This window comes from Salvelinus alpinus, chromosome 16, assembly GCF_045679555.1.
Source record: "Salvelinus alpinus chromosome 16, SLU_Salpinus.1, whole genome shotgun sequence".
NCBI classification, from domain to species: domain Eukaryota; kingdom Metazoa; phylum Chordata; class Actinopteri; order Salmoniformes; family Salmonidae; genus Salvelinus; species Salvelinus alpinus.
The window spans coordinates 13,671,939-13,690,928 of NC_092101.1; the positions used below are offsets into that span (position 1 = coordinate 13,671,939).

Consider the following 18,990-nt stretch of genomic DNA (forward strand, 5'->3'; position numbering starts at 1 on the left):
ATTTTTGTTGACGAAATTACCACTGGTTTCCATATAAACGGATGTGGAGACCTTATAGGGATTTGGCAATGAAGCCCTTTATCTACTTCCTCAGAGTCAGATGAACTAGGGATACCATTTTTATGTCTCAACGTCCAGTACGAAGGAAGTCGGAGCAAGTTTTGTGAGCCAATGCTAACTAGCTTTAGCGCAACGACGAAGTCCACAAGGACAGCTAGCATGCTAGCTGTTCCCATAGACTTCCAGTAATTGCACTAACGCTAGTTAGCAACTTCCTTCAAACTGAACAACACATACAAATGGTATCCACAAGTTCATCTGACTGAGGAAGTAGATAAAGGGCTTCATTGCCAAAATCCCAAACTATCCCTTTAAGGTATGCCAGTAAATATACATATTCCTGATAGCATCTAGACACAATCTGACAATGACTGGCTGCCATTGTCTAGAACCCAGAACACACCCATTCATTCATCCATTCCTGCTGCGTGTGATCACTGGGCTATTTCTGAGTTCTGATGTAACCATGCATGGCTCTCATTGAAACTGAGGGGGATCAGAGCAACTAGCTTAATCATGACTCATGCTGGCCCACAGAGGGCACTCACATGTGTGGTGTTTCTGTTTTCCATCTCACTCACCCAGCATCTAGTGTGTGTGTGTGTGTCTGTCTGACAGAGCTGTAATTAGCCACACCCACCACCAGGGGTCCATCTCTCACCTCCAGGCGTGGGGCTTTGCCCACATGTTTGCTGGGTTTGTCTGCGTAGCGCCAGTTGATCTTGGCCGACTGACCATCTTTGGAGGGCAGCGCGTCGGCGATGATGACCCGGTCCTGAGGGGGGATCATGCCACAGTCCCTGGCCACTGAGATGGCTGTCAACATGTTGTCACCTGGAGGAAAGATGTTAAATGTTGCCCTTAGGCACAGACCTACTCATAACCATTATGGAAGTGGGTGGACACAAAACAGATCTCAGATCATTGCCCAAGAGGTGACTGCCTCCTATTCCCTGAGGTACAAGGGGGTATTGTCCTGGCGCTATGCTCTTTGTGAAACTCTAAACCTGGGTAGGGGTTGGGATGGGGCAGCCTGGGCATACTGGCTCTGGACCAGTGGTCCGCATGACAGGCCACGGGTTAGTGAGAGGGGTTGGCGGGCGGTGAAACCATATAATTGTGTGATTACATTTACAGTGCTGAAAGCAAAAGAGGGAGAAAAGGAGAGAGAGAGAGAGACACACCGGACTGGACTTTGGCTCTTTCTGCCCGTTAAGCTGCACGGCCCAGAACTTTATTAGTCTGGATTCCAGGAATACCTCCGTAAAGCGTTGAGAACCACAAGAAAAACCCAACGATCATCACATTCTATGTGTGTGAGGTATGGCTACAGTATGAATGGGTACTGGTGATTGTCATTAGAGAGTGACAACCACTCATGTCTGATAGCGATCCTGTGTGGCTCGGTTGGCAGAGCATGGCGCTTGTAACACCAGTATTGTGGCCACCCATATGTAGAATGTATGCATGCATGATTATATGTCGCTTTGGGGAAAAAAAGCTTATGCTAAATGGCATATACCTTGAGGTCACTCATCACTGATTCAAGACCATTGGCATTCAAGTCTACTGAATGGCTTTCACAAACCCAATGAAACTAGTTCAGACAGGACAAACCGTTCGGTAAGGGAGAGGAATGGTTAAAAAAACAAATCTCACTTAAAGTCAAGTCAGATCAGTGATGATGTTTTACTGTGTATGTTGATATGATAAACATGTTGGTGTGCCCGCTTTCTCACCAGTGACCATGACGGTGCGGATGTGTGCCCTGCGGAGGTCCTCCAGTACCCCGGCGGTCTCAGCCTTCAGCTTGTTCTGCATGATGATCAACCCCAGGAACTCCATGTTGGCCTCCATCTGGTCCCTGTTGACGTTCTGGACTTTGTGCCAGGTGAGTTTGGACTCGAGGCGGCGGTGGGCCAGGGCGATGACCCGGAAGCCCTGCTTGGTGTAGTCCTCCAGAACCTCCGCAAAGTCCTCTGGAACTACACGGACAGATGGTTTCGAAAACATCTTCAAAATGAACAATTCCAGGGAACAAAACATTTTACTTAAACTGCTCGTCTTTATCATGGCATCGGCATCATGTCAATACACCATTCATATGAAGTGACCATGATTATCACACTTAGTCCAAGGCTACAACTGAATAGCAGAGCGTTCGTTCGTTACTATACTGGCCATAACTTCTTCTCAATAGGAGGGTCTGCTAAATGTACTGTCAAATTCAGAGTAAACCGTTAAGAGACCAACCAGTGTCTTTCTTGCAGAGGCTGGCCACCACCTCTGGCGCCCCCTTGAGGTAGGCATCCATGCGCTTCTCCCCCAGCAGACGGGCTACCACACACATCCTCTGCAGCGCCGAGGAGAAGGGGAACTGACGCACAATACCAATCTCATAGGCCAACTGTATGGGGACACAACACACAGAATTACCTTTCACCTACGGATCTTTCACATCCTAGGAGAAATATTAAAAACAAGAGCGATAGCACTACTTACCGACAAGTCATACAGCTCCTACAGTGTGAAAGTGAAGTAAACAGAGTGAATGTACAATCAAACAGTGCATTTCAAAGAATATGTGACAGATGAATATGTGACAGGTGAATATGTGACAAAGCTTAATCTTTTACACATCAGTGCCTCGGGGGGGGTAAACTGTTCGTACCATGTCCTGTTCGGGTGACATGACGGGCTCGGGGGGCATCAGCTGCTTGGGGGGCCGCACCACGGTGGGCATGATGCGGTCGTGGAGGGAGGTCTCCTCCTCAGTGGCCTCCTCCAGGATCTGACAAGGAGTAGAGGGAGTAGTAAACATGAAAGAAACGCTAAGCTGCATGGAAAGTGGATATTTCAACTGACCAACATCTCAAAATGGACCCATAAGTGTGATCGGCACATCATTGAAAGTCAGGGGAAAGCGAATATGCTTTGAGATATTTTCCGGCTTACTATTTCTTACATCAAAGTAAGAAATAGTAAGCCGGAAAATCTATCAAAGCAAGTGTCAAACATACTTTCGACATATCTCTGCATGATACACATTGGACGGATGAAGAAATAGTGAAGGACAGAGGTGAAAGGTCCAGTTTCGGTCACTCACCCAACCTGTGGCCTCAAACATCTTCAGGTCCAGAGGGTCTCCGGACAGCTGGCCATCAATCTTGGTAAGAGAGTGGCAGGTGGCCATGCAGGCTACAAACTGGGACTTGACCAGACTCTCCTTGTAGGCATTCTCCTCTGACAGGTGGAAAGTGCCATTCTCCACTCTCTGGACTCCCCATAAGTCTAGTCCATCCTCTGTGAGTGTACCCGTCTGAGGAGAAAGTAACAGAGATGGTGAATAGGGGGAGAATAACCCTTTCATCAAAGTAAATATAGAGAAGTAACTGTTAAGCAGGGCGATTACCATATCAGATCACCAGGCCACAATACAACTAGTTTCCAAAGCACAGCCTCTACTAGTGTGTGTGTGTGTGTGTGTGTGTGTGTGTGTGTGTGTGTGTGTGTGTGTGTGTCCACCTTGTCGAAGCAGACCAGGTTGAGCTGGCCACAGATGTTGATCCTCTGGGGGCTGATGCAGAAGATGCCGATGCGTTTGAGGCGGCGCTGGGCGTACACGATGCCCGCCGTCATGGCAGCGGGCAGCGCGGGGGGCACGGTGATGGTGATGATGTCCAGGGACTCGATGATGATGGTCTTGGCTGGCACCTGGGCCACGGTAGAGGAGAGGGCAAAGAAAACAAGTCCAATACAATAGGAATTCATGTAGGAATTGAACGTGATGCCAAATAGCCAGTCTTTTTCAGTTCAACTCCATTTTCCAATGAAATGCCCTGACCACATGACCACTGACCTAGACACCATCTAAAAAGGACTAGTCACTCTCCCTCTTCCCTGACTCACTTCTTCCCTTCTCTTTCTCCCCAGCCCGGCAGTAGCCCCGTGAGAGAGCGTCCTGCTATGTTCAGTCCAGTACCTTGTTCATGATGCTGAGGACGATGGAGTAGACAAAGCCGATACCGGCTATAGCCACCAGGCACAGCAGGAAGAGGTAGGCGTCGCGGTACAGCTTGAAGTCCGTGGGCTTGGGGTAGAGGATGGAGCGCACCAGCTGGCCCTTAGCTGTGCTGAAGCCTGGTGGGGGAGGGGGACACGGACGAGCATATTTAGATAGCAGAATTCAGAATGTGACAACTGGTCCTAAAAATAAATCTGAGGGCAGATCATGATCGAACAAAAATAAAATAGGTAGTGTTCGCGCGTGTTGTGACTGAGGACACATACACACTAACCTGTGCGGACCACCACTGCCTTGACCAGTTCCCCTGAGTAGAAACGAGTCTGGATGATGTGTGTGCCACAGAAGAGGGTGTGTCTCTTGTGCTCCTCCATGCTGTAGGCCCCGTCACCCTCCTTGTCCCCCTCACCCGGGTTGGGGAGGTTGGTCTTGGTGACGGGCACACTCTCGCCTTGGGGGGGGGAGGAGGGGGGAGAGACAGGGACAGGAGGGGAGACTGAGGTTGAGTCTGGGAGCTTTGATGTATAAGTATACAGCATTTACAGAGTGTAGTGTTGTGTGCTGCTTTGCACAAATGTAAAATATACATTTTGTATTTGGGTAGTGAGACAGACAGACAGACCAACGTCTGTCTGTCTGTGGCAGAATATCCAGGTCACACCTGTCAGCATGCTCTCGTTGACAATGCAGGTGCCGCTGACCAGCACCGCATCACACGGCATGATGGTCCCGTTGCTAGGGATGACCATGACATCGCCGGGCACCAGGTCAGTGGACAGGGCCTCCTCGATGTCTGCTATGATCCAACACAAAGGAGGAGAGAGGCAGTAGGTGTGGAGACAGGGGGGAGAGCAGAGGAAAGAGAGAAAGGAAGGGAAAGTAGAGGGAGGTAAGGGAGAGAGAAAACGAGAGGTAATCCGTGCATCTTTCTTGTTCCACACATCTCTCATTACTCTTGCCACTCTGGGCAGCAGGGGAAAAACGCTGAGGCATCATATGCACAGCCTGAGCCCACTGCCGCAGACACCCACAAAAAAAGTGTGACCTTCTAGCGGCTAATTGAACACTAGCCAAAGTGCATAAAATCGAAATGAGGTAAGTTAGACAAACCGTTGTTGGCTCTGCAGACTGAAACACGGACAATACTGTGTGCTGCCACCATGTCGTGAAGCATGACGTATTGCTGAAAAGTAGAGAATAGTTTCAGAAAACAGAAAATAAGCAGAACCACACATCAGGTGCTAGAAAAACAGGCCTCTAGCTAACAGCTTCTAATTTCCCTCGGGGTTAGAGAGAAGCCTTCACCCCCTCCCTCTTCTTCCACCCTTTCTCCATCCATGCCCTTCCTCTACATATCCTTCTCTTCACAAATGCAGTGTGATTCTAAAGGGGGCTTTGGGTAAACCCAGGGCACCGGCAGAAGTCTCCACCCCTCCTCCTCCATCTCCCTACCTATGCGGTGTGATTGTAAGGGGGTGAACCCAGGGCCTCGGGGGCAGCAGACCATACAGAGATGGGCCCTTTCATGCAGGCCTGAATGGTTCTGGGATTAGAGTGGGGAGGGGGCTATTGCAGTTAACTCTGGCTTAGTCTAGCTTTGTTGAGCTCAGGCTGGTTCAGCAAGGCCCCAGATTCACCTTTAACTTTGGATTATTTCATAAATGTTGTAAAAATGGAGGAAGGAAGGAAGAGTTGAGAAAGGGGAGAAAGACAAAGAAGGGAACGTGAGGGGGGCCGACGTACCTTTTTAATGGTGTACAGAGAGGTAGCTATGGATATGACCGACATGAAGACGATGGCTACGGCGTAGTAGTAGTACTCGTCTGCGCTCCACAGGATCACACTGAAGAGCTGGAAGATGTAGAAAGGGTTGAGGACCTGCAGGAGGAAAGACCGGGTGACAGGTAGTTCAGCCAACTTCTTCAAAACAACAAGCTGCAACAAAAGACATCCATTTTGACATACTACTAGAATAATGACTGATTAAGCCAGACTTAACCAGTCATGGTTTGGCGTAAGTGTTTAGATGGTATAAATGAATGCCAAATATCCCTTGATTGACACATATGGTTCAATGTGTTTCTTTATACAGAGCGCACAACAGAGAGAGACAGAGAGCGAGATGGAGACTGTCGCAGAGAGTGTGAGGTCAGAAAGAGCGAGAGAGACGTCAGAGAGATAGAAAGACAATAAGGAGCTGAGAGGAACTGCGGAGGTGGAAAATGCTGTTTGTATTGCCATTGTTAGCCCTGTTCACTCATTAGACTAAAGACAACCTCCCTGCAACAACTCAGAATCATTATGTCCGGTCATTTAAAAAAACATTTTTTTTAAAACCCGTTGGCTTCCATTCAACAGAATGTTCTCATTAGAATGCCACGCACAGCTCTTGGATATGATTCTCATTATTTGGACCACACTGTTGCAGGAGAGCTGTAAATGTAAAACTTGTAGTGTATTTGAGCTTTAAAAGTGCTTCTGAAGTTTGTAATTTCGACTTTGAAATTTCAGACTTGATTTTCCCTTATGAAAAATGTAACCCCTACAAAAATGTCCATGAATTAAAATTCACATAATAATTCACATTTTCTGTTGCTAAAGGATTCTTTTCCAGCTGTAGCAAACAGGCTCAAATTAAGATCCTACATCTGTATCAGGATCACAGATAAAATAGCTATTGATTTTCATATGCACCTTTGGATGTAAATTATTACAAATATATATATGTGCACAAAACATTAGGAACCCCTTCCTAATATTGAGTTGGACTCCCTTTTGCCCTCAGAACAGCCTCAATTTATTGGTGCATGGACTCTACAAGGTGTCGAAAGCGTTCCACAAGGATGCTGGCCCATGTTGACTCCAATACTTCCCACAGTTGTGTCAAGTTGGCTGTATGTCCTTTGGGTGGTGGACCATTCTTGATACACCCGAAAACTTTTGAGCGGAAAAACCCAGCAGCGTTGCAGTTCTTGAAACACTCAGGCACTTAATTTTTGTCTTGCCCATTCACCCTCTGAATTGCACACATACACAATCCATGTCTCAATTGTCTCAAGGCTTAAAAACCCTTCTTTATCATGTCTTCTCCCCTTCATCTACACTGATTGAAGTGAATTTAACAGGTGATATCAATAAGGGAGAGTAGCTTTCACCTGGTCAGTATGTCATGGAAAGAGCAGGTGTTCCTAATGTTTTGTACACTCACTGTAGGCCAATGATATCAATTACTTCTCAGAGATAATGAAAAAGGATCCATGGCAAGAACATCAAGCATTCTTTAAGTAGTGGATATGAACGCCTTATTCCTATTTAAACCCCAAAACCTCTCATACCTCTTTGATTAGCAGCTTGAAAACTGAAGGCACTTTCACTGCAATTTCATTCACTCCAAAAAACAGTCTCCTGTGGAAAAGAATGAGAGAACGGGTTCAACATTTACAGTTCAAACACTAACAGCTCATTACACTTTATAACAAACCGTTGTAAAGGGTTGTAATAAAACCCTTGATAAGGTGCAGACACTGACAGTGCTGCATTAAGTAGGTCAGAGTCACACTCAACACACACACACACACACACACACGACGCTGGGTATGTGATACACAGGGAGCATTAGGCCAGTTCTGAGCAGACTGACAGCAGGGCTATTATCAGGTGTTGTCAGGGCTTTGTTAGGTGACTGGGCTATTAGATGTCCGGTCGTCTAAGGCGACAAGAGATGCTGCTGTGGCCGGCGGTTGTGAAGTCTAGCACTGGGGGATGGGGGTGGTGAATCTACCATAGGAAAGGGCAAACCCCAGGGTTATTCAATAAGCTGCAGTAGTAGCTGTAGTCCGAAGTCCAGTCGAGGGTAAAGTGCAATAGAATAGTCTCTACCTGTACTCCTGCTGGTTGCTGGTGAGCCCCGTGCTGTGCTCTGAGTGGATGTTGGAACAGGTCACCTCCAGGTCTTCCAAGCCCCTGTGGTGTGTGCGTAGGCATGCGTGAAAGAGGGGAAACCAGAAATCTCCACTGGAACACATTTGCTTGGATACACACACACATAAAAATGGAAATATCACATTTACATAAGTATTCAGACCCTTTGTTGAAGCACCTTTGGCAGCGATTATAGCCTTGAGTCTTCTCGGGTATGACGCTATAAGCTTGGCACACCTGTATTTGGGGAATTTCTCCCATTCTCTGCGGATCCTCTCAAGCTCTGTCAGGATGGATGGGGAGCATCGCTGCACAGCTAATTTCAGGTCTCTCCAGAGATGTTTGATTGGGTTCAATTCCAGGCTCTGGCTGGGCCACTCAAGGACATTGAGACTTTTCCCGAAGCCACTCCTGTGTTGTCTTGGATGTGTGCTTAGGGTCGTTGTCCTGTTGGAAGGTGAACCTTTGCCCCAGTCTGAGGTCCTGAGGGCTCTGGAGCAAGTTTTCATCAAAGATCTCTGTACTTTGCTCCATTCATCTTTCCTTCGATCCTGACAAGTCTCCCAGTCCTTTCCGCTGAAAAACATCCCCACAGCACGATGCTGTCCCCACCATGCTTCACCGTAGGGATGGTGCCAGGTTTCCTCCAGACGTGATGCTTTGCTTTCAGGCCAAAGAGTTCAATCTTGGTTTTATCAGACCAGAGAATCTTGTTTCTCATGTTCTGAGAGTCCTTTAGGTGCCTTTTGGCAAACTCCAAGCAGGCTGTCATTTGCCTTTTACTGAAGAATGGCTTCCGTCTGGCCACTCTACCATAAAGGCCTGTTTGGTGGAGTGCTGCAGAGATGGTTGTCCTTCTGGAACGTTCTCCCATCTCCACAGAGGAACTCTGGAGCTCTGTCAGAGTGACCATCGGGTTCTTGGTCACCTCCCTGACCAAGGCCCTTCTCCCCCAATTGCTCAGTTTGGCCGGGCAGCCAGCTCTAGGAAGAGTCTTAGTGGTTCCAAACTTCTTCGATTTAAGAATGATGAGGCCACTGTGTTCTTGGGGACCTTCAATGCTGCAGAAATGTTTTGGTACCCTTCCCCAAATCTGTGCCTCGACACAATCCTGTCTCGGAGCTCTACGGACAATTCCTTCAACTACGTGGCATTGTTTTTGCTCTGACATGCACAGTCAACTGTGGGACCTTATATAGACAGGTGTGTGCCTTTCCAGATCATGTCCAATCAATCGAATTTACCACAGGTGGACTCCAAGTTGTAGAAACATCTCAAGGATGATCAATGGAAACAGGATGCACCTGAGCTCAATTTCGAGTCTCATAGCAAAGGGTCTGAATACTTGTATATATATATATATATATATTTTTTTTTTTTTATACATTTGTAAACATTTTCTAAAAACCTGTTTTCGCTTTGTCATGGGGTATTGTGTGTAGATTGATGAGATGTATGCATTTAATCTATTTTATAATAAGGCTGTAACGTAACAAAATGTGGAAAAATTGAAGGCGTCTGAATACTTTTGAATGCACTGTAACGTCAGAAAAGTTTCCAGGTCACTGAATATAATTATGGTTCGTTAAATTGCTTACGTTAACACCTCAAAATTCTGGCCCTCGTCGTTCCAGTAGTACTTTGTGCTATGGAGTGTAAAATAGCGAATCTGAAACGAGAAGAAAAAATAATAAAACAATGTTATCAACAGAAGGCAGAAACTTTTTTGTGCACCCCCCCCAATTGACCATGAACATTTATATTTTTGTGACTGTGTGAGAGAAAGACAGGTAAAATAAGTAAAAAGACCATCCATGTATGCTACTGTGTGTGCCATCACGTGTTATTACCTGAGTGGGCTGGTACTCTGCATACTTCCTGTTGAACTCCTGGCTGGGGCTGTTCGAGGAGTGGGGGGAGTGTCCGTTGGCCATGGGGGGAGTGGTCTGGGTCTCCAGGCTGTCAAAGGGGTTCCTCCCTGGGGCCAGCATCACACGCACCTTGGCTAGGAACCAGCGCTTAAACTCATCCTGAGAAACACACACACACACACACACATAGCATCAGCGGTGACAGGTTGTCTTGTATTCCCGTTACTTAGTGAAGCAAAAATAAAATAAACCTTTGTATGGGAACAGCTTCAGATTCATTGAGGGAGAGTCTGCTCTTGTAGATTTTGATGCATTATCCTGGTTTGGTATTTTTCTATCCACTATGCTCATTGACGGGACATTCCAATTTACCATGATAATTATTCATCACAATAGAAATATAATCCCCGGTACAATATCAACTGCACTGCTGCGCTTATAGTCTATGGCGGGCCCGTGTGTAAAATCTGATGATGACCCGCTGCCCTGTTTTCCCAAACTCTTAAACTAACCCTCAAATCCTTTCAAATAAAGGTATATAATGAGTCAAATAAGCACTATGTTAAAACATAGGCAACAAACGAAAGCTGGTAGACACACTAGATAGGTGTATAAACTACACCTCCACGCTTGGATGTGGTCGCATCATTGCGAGCTACAAATTCTACCTGGTCACTTCACTCAAAACGGTATATTTTTGGGGGAGCTAAAACCATGATTTGGTCAAACATTAGCATCCTGATTCCTGCATTAAAATGCAAATGGGCAAAAAAACAAACAAAAACTCTAGTTTGTTGTAGTTTTGGTTTCAAGTTGCCCAAAGTCAATTAGCCTGTGCTATTTGTTCAAAAAAAGATAAGCAAATTCATCTCTATTGAACAAAATAAATCTGCAATTCCGGAGCCCTATCTTGACAGCAAAACTGTAGCAACAATAGCCTAATTGGCAACCCAAATTCATGCCAATCACTGGTTTAGGTATTGCACGTCAAAATATATTTATCATGCATTCCTGCTTGGACATGTTAGACAAAACTACTTATTTCTTGAATCATACCATCTCAATAGCACTGAAAATTACCCTATAACATTATTCCAAATGTTTTCTATTGCGTGATGTCGTAACAAAATCATGGGCTGGTGCCACCAACTGAAAATGTTAGTGGCAGTGGCACCAGTGCCAAAAGGGGAAAAAGTTAGTCTGAAACTATACTGTTTTTTAAAATAGAGTACAGGTAACTGCCCAAGAAAAGGAAATACCAACATAAAAAGTGTCTTAATAAGGGCTCATTCTGGCTCATTGGGCTACCACGAGCCAGAACAACTTCAATGCACCTTGGCATAGATTCTACAAGTGCCTGGAACTATACTGGAGGGATGCGACACCATTCTTCCACGAGAAATTCCATCACTTGGTGTTTTGTTGGTGGTGGTGGAAAACGCTGTCTCAGGCACCGCTCCAGAATCTTCCATAAGTGTTCAATTGGGTTGAGATCTGGTGATGGCCATGGCATATGGTTTACATCGTTTGCATGCTCATCAAACCATTCAGTAACCAAACCTGTCTTGTGGATGGGGACATTGTCATCCTATGGGGGCATAGCCAAGATAGCCAAAATAATGGCCTGCCCAGAATTTTTATACATGTTCCTAAGCATGATGGGATATAATTGCTTAATGGAACCACACCTGTGTGGAAGGACCTGATTTCAATATACTGTACTGTGTATCCCTCATTTACTCAAGTGTCTCCATTATGTTAGCAGTTGCCTATATATGGATAACATGGGTTCATTGTAGGCTAACATTTCATTTTAAAGAGAAAGCAAGTGCCATGATCCCACAGGAAATAGGCCTATGGGAGTTTGTTATGCTCCGGCGTTGAGAATATGGGTATTATAGTCTATCCAGAGACCAAAAAGCTGAACAGATGAGTCATTCCACAAAATGAGTGCCTTTTAATATTTTAAGGACAAATTGTGCACCAATATTGAATTTTAAAAGCCTGTTACATTCAATTAAGTGCCCTTTAATATAGACCACATGGACAATTCAATAAATCAGATTTTTATATGAATAAAGTCTTGTTAGTGCCAAAATTCAGCATGTCCCTAATTTTAAGGTCAACCCTGTTACGTGAACTGAACTCTCGTTTTAACATATTGCATTTTATTCAAAAAATTGCAGCAAAAAAAAACTTTTAACATCTAATAGTCAAATCATAGTGTAAAAGCAGGTGAGCTTATTCTACTATTTTTGGCCATTTTCTGGTGTTTTGTAACAGAAAACTGAGTGGGTCAAGCATAACAGGTCAACCTTGTTACACATAGATAGACAGGCTAGAAATGTTCGAACAATGACAATTTTTTTTGTGTGAAGCTTACATTTAATTGCCCCTCCCTGTTGCACACAAGTTTCCATTTGCCCTGTCACAAGGGGATTGATGCTTGTTACAGTCAACCCTGATACTTTATTTGGCACTTAGAGGCGTTCCAGAGGATGAAAACATTGTTATTTTTTAACCCTCCCATTTTGGAACCAATGTGTCAATGTATGTCTCGTACATGCATAATGAACCATATATCTATTAGACCTTGTTAATTTCGCTATCAATAGGCTCCATTTCTCTGGAAACCAAGCAGAAAATTACGTTCGCTAAACATGCCATTTTAGCCAGACAAATACATTAGAAGACAATTCTCAAACCGATCAGAAACACTATGCTCACAACCTGTATCTCCTCAATGGTGTCACTGGTGTATTTAGTTAGACATTTTTTATATATTGAACAATAAACTAAGGTTTTTACCAGGCGCAAATCACGACAACACACATATAGCATGTAACATACTAGTCTGTACATCAAGGAATTAGCCAGCAATGTCGACTGGCAGGTGGAATGATGTCCAATGAGGTTGCAAGTTTAAATGAGTTTGTGGGGTGAGACTCACTGCTGCTCGATCATCCTATTTTTCCAACTTGAGGAAAATAAGAACAATCCGAAATTTCTTTTTGATATGGTCACAAAGCTAACTAAAAAGCAGCATTCCCCAAGAGAGGATGGCTTTCACTTCAGCAGTAATAAATTCATGAACTTCTTTCAGGAAAAGATCACGATCATTAGAAAGCAAATTACGGACTCCTCTTTAAATCTGCGTATTCCTCCAAAGCTCAGTTGTCCTGAGTCTGCACAACTCTGCCAGGACCTAGGATCAAGGGAGACACTCAAGTGTTTTAGTACTATATCTCTTAAATAATCATGGCCTCTAAACCTTCAAGCTGCATACTGGACCCTATTCCAACTAAACTACTGAAAGAGCTGCTTCCTGTGCTTGGCCCTCCTATGTTGAACATAATAAACGGCTCTCTATCCACCGGATGTGTACCAAACTCACTAAAAGTGGCAGTAATAAAGCCTCTCTTGAAAAAACCAAACCTTGACCCAGAAAATATAAAAAACTATCGGCCTATATCGAATCTTGCATTGCTCTCAAAATAATAGGAAAAAGCTGTTGCGCAGCAACTCACTGCCTTCCTGAAGACAAACAATGTATACGAAATGCTTCAGTCTGGTTTTAGACCCCATCATAGCACTGAGACTGCACTTGTGAAGGTGGTAAATTACCTTTTAATGGCGTCAGACCGAGGCTCTGCATCTGTCCTCGTGCTCCTAGACCTTAGTGCTGCTTTTGATACCATCGATCACCACATTCTTTTGGAGAGATTGGAAACCCAAATTGATCTACACGGACAAGTTCTGGCCTAGTTTAGATCTTATCTGTCGGAAAGATATCAGTTTGTCTCTGAATGGTTTGTCCTCTGACAAATCAACTGTAAATTTCGGTGTTCCTCAAGGTTCCGTTTTAGGACCACTATTGTTTTCACTATATATTTTACCTCTTGGGGATGTCATTTGAAAACATAATGTTAACTTTCACTGCTATGCCGATGACACACAGCTGTACATTTCAATGAAACATGAAGTCCCAAAATTGCCCTCGCTAGAAGCCTGTGTTTCAGACATAAGGAAGTGGATAGCTACTTTTAAACTCGGACAAAACAGAGATGCTTGTTCTAGGTACCAAGAAACAAAGAGATCTTCTGTTGAATCTGACAATTAATCTTGATGGTTGTACAGTCGTCTCAAATAAGGACCTCGGCGTTACTCTGGACCCTGATCTCTCTTTTGACAAACATATCAAGACTGTTTCAAGGACAGCTTTTTTCCATCTACGTAACATTGCAAAAATCTGAAACTTTGTTAAAAAAATGACCTTTTGTTACTTCTAGGTTAGACTACTGCAATGCTCTACTTTCCGTCTACCCGGATAAAGCACTAAATAAACTTCCGTTAGTGCTAAATATGGCTGGTAGAATCCTGACTAGAACCCCAAAATTTGATCCTATTACTCCAGTGCTAGCCTCCCTACACTGGCTTCCTGTTAAGGCAAGGGCTGATTTCAAGGTTTTACTGCTAACCTACAAAGCATTACATGGGCTTGCTCCTACCTATCTTTCCGATTTGGTCCTGCCGTACATACCTACACGCACGCTACGTTCACAAGACGCAGGACTCCTAATTGTCCCTAGAATTTCTAAGCAAACAGCTGGAGGCAGGGCTTTCTCCTATAGAGCTCCATTTTTATGGAATGGTCTGCCTACCCATGTGAGAGACGCAGACTCGGTCTCAACCTTTAAGTCTTTACTGAAGATGGGGCCACAGATCATCGGATGGGGCCACAGTGTCTCCTGACCCCTCCTGTCTCAGGCTCCAGTATTTATGCTGCAGTAGTTTATGTGTCGGGGGGCTAGGGTCAGTCTGTTCTATCTGGAGTATTTCTCCTGTCTTATCCGGTGTCCTGTGTGAATTTAAGTATGCTCTCTCTAATTCTCTCTCGGAGGACCTGAGCCCTAGGACCATGACTCAGGACTACCTGGCATGATGACTCCTTGCTGTACCCAGTCCACCTGGCCGTGCTGCTGCTCCAGTTTCAACTGTTCTGCCTGCGGTTATGGAACCCTGACCTGTTCACCGGACGTGCTACCTGTCCCAGACCTGCTGTTTTCAACTCTCTAGAGACAGCAGGAGCGGTAGAGATACTCTCAATGATCGGCTATGAAAAGCCAACTAACATTTACTCCTGAGGTGCTGACTTGTTGCACCCTCGACAACTACTGTGATTATTATTATTTGACCATGCTGGTCATTTATGAACATCTTGGCCATGTTCTGTTATAATCTCCTCCCGGCACAGCCAGAAGAGGACTGGCCACCACTCATAGCCTGGTTCCTCTCTAGGTTTCTTCCTAGGTTTTGGCCTTTCTAGGGAGTTTTTCCTGTTTCTGTACAGCACCTTGATATATCAGCTGATGTAAGAAGGGCTACATAAATACATTTCATTTTGATTTGATTTGAGCCCAAGCACGTGTATGTCTTTGTGCACAGTTGCAGGGGTTTGACAGCAATTACGTGATAACATAGTACACAACTTTCAGGGACCCCATTTGGCGCTTGGTTGCTGCTTTCAGAACTACTAAAACTACACAAAAAAATTATAGAGAGCCATTATTTAACCTCAAGTTGGGGAAAAAACATGTTTTTTATTAAGTTGAACATGTGCTCTTTATGACAGAATCTTAAAATTAGGCCCATCCCCCCCAAATAAGCACCATGTTACACATCTCAAAGGGCACTGAATTGGTGGAACGACTCAGATACACATTTTTATTTGCAGGAGGGGGGAATTGCATTATCTAGAATGATTAATTTCCAATGATTTACCGCATGTAAGGGCGGGGTACTGCTAGTGACTTAATGTTTGAATAAGAAAAACACTTAATTAAGGCCTAATATATTTATTTTTAATTACAAATTGGTGGCTGAAAATAAAATAGTTACTGAAATATCAAGAATGGTTTCTGCCATAGTAACGAGGACAATGACTTACGGTGGATTGGAGCAGCACCACTTCGGCCTCTCTGACAGTGGTCCGGCTACAGGTGGCCTTCACACACCATTCTGGCATCCAGTAGAGCAGCAGCAGAAGGAAGCCCCCCGTACAGAGCACCCAAAGACCCACCAGCGCCACGCGCCACCGACACACACGGTACCCCTGGAGCTCCTAGAGGGGGCCATGGAGGGGAGAGAGGACGGTTAAAGTTGTAGTTCATATTAGTGTTGCACGGTACACCGAAACTGTACTTTTTCGGTACTTCTGTCAAATGTGTGTCACGTCATAAACGGATTGAGAGGATAGAGAGGATCGAGTCTGTTTCGTAATATGTCTGAATCTTCAAAGGGGGCAGTAGCTAGCCAGGCTGTGTTTGCACGAGAGTGTGCGAGAGACAGGGAGCGAGCGAGAGAGCAATGAGGCAGCGAGCGAGCGATGGAGAGACAGCGAGCGAGCGAGCAATGGAGAGACAGCGAGCGAGCGAGCAATGGAGAGACAGCGAGCGAGCGAGCAATGGAGAGACAGCGAGCGAGCGAGCAATGGAGAGACAGCGAGCGAGCGATGGAGAGACAGCGAGCGAGCGATGGAGAGACAGCGAGCGAGCGATGGAGAGACAGCGAGCGAGCGAGCGATGGAGACAGCGAGCGAGCGAGCGAGCGATGGAGACAGCGAGCGAGCGAGAGAGCGATGGAGACAGCGAGCGAGCGAGAGAGCGATGGAGACAGCGAGCGAGCGAGCGATGGAGACAGCGAGCGAGCGAGAGAGCGATGGAGACAGCGAGCGAGCGAGAGAGCGATGGAGACAGCGAGCGAGCGATGAGACAGCGAGCGAGCAATGAGACAGCGAGCGAGCAATGAGAGAGCGAGCGAGCGAGCGATGGAGAGACAGCGAGCGAGAGAGCGATGGAGAGACAGCGAGCGAGAGAGCGATGGAGAGACAGCGAGCGAGAGAGCGATGGAGAGACAGCGAGCGAGAGAGCGATGGAGAGACAGCGAGCGAGAGAGCGATGGAGAGACAGCGAGCGAGAGAGCGATGGAGAGACAGCAAGAATGAGAGACCGAAAGAGCAAGAGACGGAGAGAGGAAGCGTGTGAGCAATAGCAACAGAGCGAGAGAGAGCAACCAAATGAGAGGGACAGAGCGAGCGAGAGACGCACAGTTGGACAACTGAATTAATGATAAACTAGAATAGACTAGACCGGACAGTGTTGGAATACTCTCCAACATGCTGTCCTACTCGAGTTGGCCAAATGTAGTCCTACTGTATGACATTGGGTTTGCCATATGACTCTGGGTTTGCTTCTGCCAGTTCCTACAGGCTCAGACAGCCGGTTGACCTGAGAGCGGAGCCTGAGTGGTGTAGCTGTGACACAGTGTGAGAGAGCAAGAGACACTTCAGCTCCACTATACGAGTCAAGTTACTTTGCCATCAGCGTCGCGTCAATGTGACACTACCTGCTACACAGAGTGCGCTGTTTTGACAGCAGAGGGGAAGTGTCTATTCTATTTTCCCCTACTGTACCATATTCATCGATTACGCGTAAGTACAATAGGTTTGGTTCAGTTTATCGCAAGTACTCATTAAAATGTTGCTAGTGGTTGTACTAAATGATCCTCTAATTACACAAGAAGCTTTTGTTTACATTGTGAAAATAGTCAATGTAGCTAGCTAGAGTTTCTGCTAGCTAGTAGCTTCTTGGAGGCCATATGCAACCAAAATCAACTATTTGTCATTACTTTAATTCAGCCATCGAGAATTGAACCTTGGCGATTCTTGAGTTGGACGCTGCCATTGGACGTGACGCAATATGAGCGCAACACGGGCAGTATAGCGCCTTTCAAATGATTTCAAAGGAAGCATTCCCTCAATGGCTGATGGCAATGCCGGACGCCCGATGGCTGTAGTGTAGCAGGGCCGTGCGAGTGTGAGTGAGTGAAGGAAAGGGGGGGGGGGGGATAAGGTATAAAGAGGTAATAAAATGAGGGAACACACCATCTCATCCTCCTCATCCTTGTTCACGATCTTCAGGTCTTCTTTCTCCATTCTGCAGATGAGTCACCAAGCCCACTGAGCACCGCTTCATTGAAACAAGAGCACAATGACACCACTACATGAGACCGTGAGTCTACCCCAGTACAAGGGCATGAGTATATCTCAGAGTGGGTGTCCAACCCAGTGCATACCAGAACATGACTCAACCACCCTGAACCGTCAAGTGAGTCCAATGAGATCAACCCCACCACCTGTGCAGTGACTGAAACCAGAGCCATATACGCACAGTTGGACAACTGAATGAATGATTAACTAGAATAGACTGGACATTACATTCACAAGTTTAACACACTGTGTGCCCTCAGGCCTCTACTCCACTACTACCACATATCTACAGTACAAAATCCATGTGTGTATAGTGCATATGTTATTGTGTGTGTATGCATGTGTCTGTGCCTATCTTTGTATTGGTTCACAGTTCCCGCTGTTCCATAAGGTGTATTTTTCTTTAAAAATAAAATGTTCCTGCTTCATGTGGAATAGAGTTTCATGTAGTCATGGCTCTATGTAGTACTGTGCGCCTCCCATAGTCTGTGGACTGTGAAGAGACCTCGTGGCATGTCTTGTGGGTTATGCATGGGTGTCCGATTCAACATGTGCATTCAACATGTCAACACCTCTCACAAATACAAGTAGTGATGAAGTCAATCTCTTCTCCACTTTGACGTGCATATTATTAATGTTAACTCTGTGTACATCCAAGGGCCGGCCGTGCTGCCCTGTTCGGAGCCATTTGCAATTTTCCTATGTCCCTTTTTGTGGCACCTGACCACACTACTGAACACTAGTCCAGGTGCGACAAAACTAGGGCCTGTAGGACCTGCCTTGATGATAGTGCTGTGAAGAAGGTAGAGTAGCACATTATTATGGACAGACTTCTCCCCATGTTTTGACCATGACAGTTTATAATCCAGGGTTACTCCAAGCAGTTTAGTCTCCTCAACTTGCTCAATTTGCACATCATTTATTATAGATTTAGTTGAGGTTTAGGGTTTAGTGAATGATTTGTTCCAAATATAATGCTTTATATTTAGGACTAACATTCCTTGCCACCCACTCAAACTAACTGCAGCTCTTTGTTAAGTGTTGCAGTCATTTCAGTCGCTGTAGTA

At 45.5% G+C, this 18,990-nt stretch overlaps 1 protein-coding gene across 2 annotated transcripts in view; it reads right to left on the reverse strand.

The window, feature by feature from the left end:
* Positions 1-18,990, reverse strand: part of LOC139540880 (polyamine-transporting ATPase 13A3-like) — a 69,846-nt gene that overhangs the window by 14,784 nt on the left and 36,072 nt on the right. For both annotated transcript variants that reach the window (XM_071344905.1, XM_071344904.1), the window contains exons 3-20: positions 17,819-17,903; positions 15,824-15,997; positions 9,856-10,035; positions 9,604-9,674; positions 7,964-8,047; positions 7,420-7,489; positions 5,828-5,962; positions 5,195-5,267; positions 4,746-4,877; positions 4,359-4,535; positions 4,043-4,200; positions 3,586-3,774; positions 3,167-3,379; positions 2,732-2,851; positions 2,563-2,580; positions 2,314-2,467; positions 1,800-2,045; positions 722-894 (exon numbers count right to left, since the gene is read on the reverse strand). In XM_071344905.1, coding sequence (XP_071201006.1) covers positions 722-894; positions 1,800-2,045; positions 2,314-2,467; positions 2,563-2,580; positions 2,732-2,851; positions 3,167-3,379; positions 3,586-3,774; positions 4,043-4,200; positions 4,359-4,535; positions 4,746-4,877; positions 5,195-5,267; positions 5,828-5,962; positions 7,420-7,489; positions 7,964-8,047; positions 9,604-9,674; positions 9,856-10,035; positions 15,824-15,997; positions 17,819-17,869 — 2,418 coding nt within the window. In that variant the 5' untranslated portion in view covers positions 17,870-17,903. The remainder of the gene's footprint in view (positions 1-721; positions 895-1,799; positions 2,046-2,313; positions 2,468-2,562; positions 2,581-2,731; positions 2,852-3,166; positions 3,380-3,585; positions 3,775-4,042; positions 4,201-4,358; positions 4,536-4,745; positions 4,878-5,194; positions 5,268-5,827; positions 5,963-7,419; positions 7,490-7,963; positions 8,048-9,603; positions 9,675-9,855; positions 10,036-15,823; positions 15,998-17,818; positions 17,904-18,990) is intronic.